This window comes from Stenella coeruleoalba, assembly GCF_951394435.1.
Source record: "Stenella coeruleoalba genome assembly, chromosome: X".
NCBI classification, from domain to species: domain Eukaryota; kingdom Metazoa; phylum Chordata; class Mammalia; order Artiodactyla; family Delphinidae; genus Stenella; species Stenella coeruleoalba.
Genome location: NC_137152.1, coordinates 82,809,931 through 82,816,486, shown reverse-complemented (window position 1 = coordinate 82,816,486; position 6,556 = coordinate 82,809,931). Strand labels below are relative to the sequence as shown.

General features: G+C 45.0%; 1 protein-coding gene across 2 annotated transcripts; it reads left to right on the top strand.

The window, feature by feature from the left end:
- Positions 1-1,177: 1,177 nt before the first annotated feature.
- On the top strand, positions 1,178-3,721 carry BEX5 (brain expressed X-linked 5). Of its 2 annotated transcripts, none has more exons than XM_079911741.1 (3): positions 1,178-1,304; positions 2,426-2,492; positions 2,926-3,721. In XM_079911741.1, the coding sequence occupies exon 3, from the start codon at positions 2,956-2,958 to the stop codon at positions 3,292-3,294; it is 339 nt and encodes a 112-aa protein (XP_079767867.1). In that variant the 5' UTR covers positions 1,178-1,304; positions 2,426-2,492; positions 2,926-2,955; the 3' UTR covers positions 3,295-3,721. The 2 variants fall into 2 exon arrangements, with proteins under 2 accessions (XP_079767867.1, XP_079767868.1); XM_079911742.1 differs by having other exon boundaries at positions 1,226-1,300.
- The last annotated feature ends 2,835 nt before the right edge of the window (positions 3,722-6,556 follow it).

Sequence of the window (6,556 nt, the reverse complement as noted above, 5' to 3'; positions counted from 1 at the left end):
AATAGTTAACCAATTATATCAGCACCATTTCTTCAGTAATCTAACCTTTCACCACTGATTCAAAATATTTCAATAAGATTACTAATATTTCTCCATATTTGGGTTTGAAAATTGGCTTTCTCTTCTGTTTCATTTGTCCTATATTTATTCTGGTATAATATTGTTTTAATATTGTGGCTTCACAATACTTTTTACCTGTTAGCATAATTTTCCCAAATTACTGTTCTGAATTGTTGGAAGACCTCAGTGTTGCTCTATTTTAGAAGCTATGCTAGAGTCTTTTTGTAAAGTGAAGTTGTACTAATATAATTTAAATATAATTTAGAGGAGATGATACATTTGTCACAGGTTCTCAAAATCTGAAAATCCACCATCAAGACTCCATTAGACTCACTGCCTCATCTCATGAAAGGACTGCACAGAGGCCCTTCATAAGGGAAACCAGCAGCATAGGTTTATATTCCAAAGTCCTTAAAAGGGGGTGAGGGTGCAATCTGGAGGGTCTATATTTATAGGATGATTCAACAGCAGAAACATGTTGCCAAGTTTTTGCAACTTGAATCGGTTTTCAACTGAAAATAATTGTATTGTCTAATTATAACAACCAAAAAATGAATGCATGCTGATGGGAAACAGAACAAAAACAATCACCCACCCCTTCAAAAAGTAAATAAACAGAAAGGGAAATAATTAGAGTGAAAGTGTTTTTAAAAATGTTACCTACTACCTATTTTCCAGACTCCCTAGCCTTGCACACCCCTCCCCCGTCCCGGTTCCAGCCTGGGACAAAACCAACAAGACTAATAGGGTCAATTCTAGGCTTTACTTGTCGGTGAGTGGAAGGGAAAGAAGTGGGCATTTACTATTTTAGAAGAGGAAGACGCAATTCTTTAAAAGCTCCAGCAGAAATCAGGACAAAGGCAAATACGACAAAATATTATGACCCGTTTGGTGTCGAGGATGCTAAATAGGAAAATAAATAAATAGATAAACAAACAAATAAATAAATAAATAACGGATGGGCAGTACCCAGTGGTATTGGTGGGGGGAAGGTGGGAATGAGGAGAAAGGTGGCCCCGCCCACAACCCACTGCAGCTCCTCAGGTACGAACCATAATTGGAGATCTGAGCTCACAGTGACGTAGCCCTTACGAGACCTAGAGCCCGCCCTTGGATTAGTCTCTCCTCCCAGTTGCAGTCCTTAGTCGTTTGTGGCTGTATGCCGGCTCGCTATTGCCTTGAAGACGGGCGAACCTGTCCCCAGGAAGGAGGAAGTCGTAGAAGCTGACCCAGATTCTTGGCAGGTTGGAGGGTGCTGACTGGGGAGGGGAGCGGGGGCCTCAGGGCAAAGACCAGAGCGGGTCCAGGACTGGATTCTCTCTGTCCCTTACCCGATGTTCACACGTTTGGTGCAAGAAATAGAGGGCTTGGTGGGAGGAGATCAAGAGGGGCCAAGGGTTAAGAATGGGTACCAGTTGGCACCTCCTAGGAGGTGGGCGATCGGGCGACGCCTGGAAGGGAAGGACTAGAAAAGGAGACGGCGAGGAAACGGTCTGATTCCTGCAGGGCGACGGGAGGGGGCGCGCAACCGGTGACCCTGGGTTGGGGATGGCGGACTCTGCATCGGGTCTAGGCCACTGTTCCCGGTATTTCTTCTCCACCCTCCTTCCATTTTGGAGCTGGAAATGGTGGGCTGCGGGAACTCCGGGGAGGGGTGGGGGAAGGGGACCGGGGCGGCTGCTGCAGAGGATAGGGACAGGGATTAGGTCTGGGAAGCACGTCCTTTCTGTAGAGGAGGCAGTCGATCGGGCGGGCTACTGACTTCGGGATATAGGCGGGGAACGAGAAACAGTTTCCGGTCCCTGCGGGTCGGTGTGAGCGTGGGCGCTACCTGCGGACCCTCGGGTAAGCCTGACAAAGCGCTGACGCCGCAGCGGAGACAGGTTTGCAATGCCCACGTTACCTCTTCATCCATCTTGATGCATAAAATGGTGGGCAGTGGCCCGAGGGTGAGCTCCAGAAAGTCCACTGGGTCCCAAAAGGTCCTGGCAGATACCCAGATTGAAATTCTTTATAAATGAACCACGTAGCCACCCAGCAACCTCTTCGGACTCCCACGCCCCGCAAGTTGTCCATTTGCGTTCAAGAAATGGTAATTAGATGACGGGAAGGACGAGACAGTGGAGATAAGGGGCCTAAAGAAGAGGTGAAACTGGTTTGGAAATAATCAGCTTTGATTTCTTCTGGAAGGCAGGGTAGCGCGTCACAGGGCGGGAAAAGAAGCTGTGAGACAGGATGGAGGAGAAAGAGAAGGCAGCAACACATTTCTAGCAGAGTCCTAAACCAACAACGGAGCTGGTGTCCCCTGATACTGGTCCTTTAGTCGAGTGATCAGTCCTGGCCATTGTCGAATTTCTGTCTGCAGGTCTTTAGGTCCGTTGGTGCAGCAGATTTCAAGGCTACGAGAGGAATATTGCTTCTGATTCCTGCAGGTATGGGAGGTGCCTGGGACCCTTTGGTGTAGGGGTATCAGGGATCAGAACAGAATTTGGGGGACTCCCAGCCCTCCCTGCCCCACTTAAGTGCAGGAGAAATCTGGCCGAGTCTTTAGAAACTGTGGGCCTGTGGCTGGTGAGGGAAGAAGGGAGTAAAGGGGCAAGCTCTGGGGTGCCCCTGGAGGGCATATCAAGATCCCTGGAGGCTAAGACCTGGTTTTTCAGCGACGGTCCAGCCCACTACCTGTCCTACGTTTCTGTGCCAGGAGTGGCCCTGGGACGGATTTTCAGGGAAAATGGTGGGCTTTGGGGCAGGGCTAGATCTGCGGCACCCCTTAGAGGGCACACGAAGTCTCTCAGGTGGGAAAACCTTTGCTCACAGAGCTCTGAATCCTGTTCTTACAAAACATTCAATCCTTTTATCTACTAGGAAGAAGAAGCAGGAAAAAAAAATCTCAAGATGGAAAATGTCCCCAAGGAAAGCAGAGGAGAGGAGCAAGTTCCAGTGCAGAATGAGGAAGCCCGCCCTTTGGGAGGTGGTGAAGGCCAAGAACCTGGAGGAAACATTAGAGGGGAATGGGCTCCACCTGCCCAAGATTTTAGAGAGGATATGCCCAATAGGCTTGTCAATAACATTGACATCATAGATGGAGATGCAGATGATATGGAAAGGTTCATGGAGGAGATGAGAGAGCTAAGGAGGAAAATTAGGGAGCTTCAGTTGAGGTACAGTCTGCGCATTCTTATTGGAGATCCTCCTCACCATGATCATCATGATGAATTTTGCCTTATGCCTTGAATGCTGAGGTTAATAATCGTATACCCCCCTGCTTCCCAAACTTGCATTTTCTTGATGTACCCTTTACTGTGAACCTTTTGTGTTCTGTCATTTTTCTGATTGGAGATTTAATTTTCACTTTTGACTTAGTCTGTAAGTTTTTCTGTCAGCAGGGGAGATTTTATCAACTTGCATGGAAAGATGTCTATTGCATATTGTAAAGCTAATAAAGCAGTTTAGAAAGCAGTCTGTAGATATACTATCTCATTTAAAAGCATGTATAATATAATATATATACACATCAGAATGCATCTTTTTCTTATTTTCTTTATTTTTTTAATGTTTTTTCTCATTTTTCCAAAATGAATACACATGTGTCAGAAAAAAATGTAAGATGTAAATAACTTACCAATCAGCTTATAAAGGGAATGGAGACAATAAATACTTGAGGCACAATTTAAAGACATAAATCTTATATTACCTCTGGATCTCTTATTTAGAAGCACAAACCTGGCAATTATTACAGATATGTTTCTTTAAAATCAGCCTATTTGTCTATAAAATGAAGATAGTACATGCTTTATAGAGCTACTGTGGGAATCAAATTAGGTAATGACCGAACTCTGTGGCTGGCTCAGTCGACACATGCAAGGCCCAGCCCTCTAGGTGTCCTTCATATTTAGGTAAGGACCAAAGGAGTAGGCCTACCAGCAAGTCCAATTGACTGCCAGGTAGGAGACACCCTTCTACACCTATGCTGCTGTGTCTCCTTTCCCTGGATAATGCCATGACTGCGAGGCACTCCTTCCCCTTCTGCTAGGTGTTCCTCCCTCCACTGGTCCCCACCACTGCTGATGTGCTGGAGTCTTAAAGGTGACAAAGACCCACTGATATTTTTGGAGCCCTCAGTGGTCTGAATCCCCAGTTTGCCCATTCAGAAATGTAGAGGATGCCCCTTCCTGCTTTAGAGTTACACTTAATTCAGGTGGGTACTTCCCCAGTGCTGCTTAAGGATCCAAACAGCCCTTTGCGGCTTTTCTCAGACTTTTGTCCTCACCCCCCATTCCCCAAGATAAATCTGAGTGACACTCATGATAGTGTGCTCAGAATTCAACTATCTCTTCTATCCTCCCATGAATATGGCCCAGTCTTCTTGGCAGTCCATTTTCTGCATAGACACTGCTACAGGTTTCACTCTTTGTATACACAGGTGTTGGGGTGGCTTTATGTCCCCAAGACTGTTCTGGTCCACACCACCCTCACCGCAGGAATCTTTGGTAGTCTCTACTCACACCAACCTACATGGATCCAGAGCAGTTTTCCTCTTCCTTTACTTTGATTTTTGCTCTGCTCAATAAACCTGTAATCACAGATCAGCGGGAAACAGGATGAGACTGGGGATCCAGGAGACGGACCCTTGTTTTAGGACATGTTCCACCACCCAGTCATCACTGCTCCCTAACTAGACTTCCCTTCTTACAGTAAATATATTCTCTCATTTGTCCTGGTACCCTCAGTGCCTAGCACAAGTTCTGGTAAGTTGTACGGCACTGCAGGTAGTTATAACCGAGTTGAAAGTCCTGCAAGCTGGGCCCAGGTTTGCCTCTGATCATTTGTGAGCAAGTGACTTCTTTTCTCTGCAGACTGTAGCTTGCAATTGAAAAAGGAACACAATAGAGAAAGCATTATACATCAGTTTCAACACATGGATGTTGTAATATTAATATATGTCAGTGTTTATCAACATGTGTTATAAAGACCAGCTGCATCAGAATCACCTGTGAACTGGTTAAAAATTCAGGAAACTAGATTTTACTCCACACCCACTGCATACTACAAGTTCATCAGACATCTCTGGACTTAAAGTGGAGGCCCCAACTTTAGTTCAAGTTTGGACACTCCCCTCCTCATCACACACACACACACACACACACACACACACACACACACACACACACACACACCAGACTTTATTTTACCACTAGGCCATCCCCTTTTTAAAGAGACAACTGTTTTATTTTTATGCTGTTATCTTTAGTGCATAGGTTGTAACCTTGGCTGCAGGCTTGAATTACCTCAGATTTTAAAGTGGAGCTCAGGACCCAATTCCAACCTATTGAATCAGACTCATTAGAAGTGAGATCAAGGGATCATTACATTGTAAAAGCACCCACAATGATTCTGATGTACATGTAGAGTTCAGAACAACTGGGTATAATTTGTCACTAAAATATCTTTGGTTTATTTTCTCTACACTATCCTTGATTGACTGTGTGAGCATAAGGAAGTCATTTCATTTATCTAGAATGTTTTTCTTGTGAAAGACACATCAGAGAGGAAGAATTACACCCCAAAATCAACACATGAGATCCTTTTAAGATAGTAATGTCAGTGCTCCTTGAAGTTTGCTAGCCTATCAAATGCTTCGGAATCACATGTGGAGCTTGTTTAAAATACTGAATCCTAGCCCCACACCCAAGAACCACACTTTGATAATGGTGCCCAGGTAACTGCATTGTTAACAGGCTCCCAGGTAATTCTGATGCACACTGGAGTTTGAGAATTACCCATGCATATATTTTTGTCCCAAGTATATTAAGGACAAACCAATAAAATAACTAAAAAAATATAGATATATGTTAATCTGAATCCAAGGAAAAGATCAGAGAAGAGAAGGCCTATCTGAACATTAGAAAAAGAAGAAAAGATGAAACCATAAGGGGAACAATTGGTATATACTATGTAAAAATATTAAATATTCTGTAAAGCAAGACTATAAATAAAAGTTCAAGGGGAGGGTCTGTATGTCTTAATATGATGAACTGAACACCAGGTAATGCCTTTCACTCTCATTACAATATGGGCGGGCTTCCCTGGTGGCGCAGTGATTGAGAGTCCACCTGCTGATGCAGGGGACACGGGTTCGTGCCCCAGTCCAGGAAGATCCCACATGCCGCGGAGTGGCTGGGCCCGTGAGCCACGGCCGCTGAGCCTGCGCGTCCGGAGCCTGTGCTCCGCAATGGGAGAGGCCACAACAGTGAGAGGCCCACGTACCGCAAAAACAAAAAAAAAAAACAAAACAAAAACAAAAACAATATGGGGAAAATATAAACAATAAAATTAATAAAAATTACATTCCTCTTGCACATTTAAAACCTTGCTTGAGGGACTTCCCTGCTGGCACAGTGGTTAAGAATCCACCTGCCAATGCAGGGGACATGGGTTCGAGACCTGGTCCAGGAAGATCTCACATGCCACGGAGCAACTAAGCGCATGCACCACA

What these genes read in the sequence shown, in the direction of transcription:
- BEX5 (XM_079911741.1), top strand. Translation starts at nt 2,956, where the DNA reads ATGGAAAATGTCCCCAAGGAAAGCAGAGGAGAGGAGCAAGTTCCAGTG.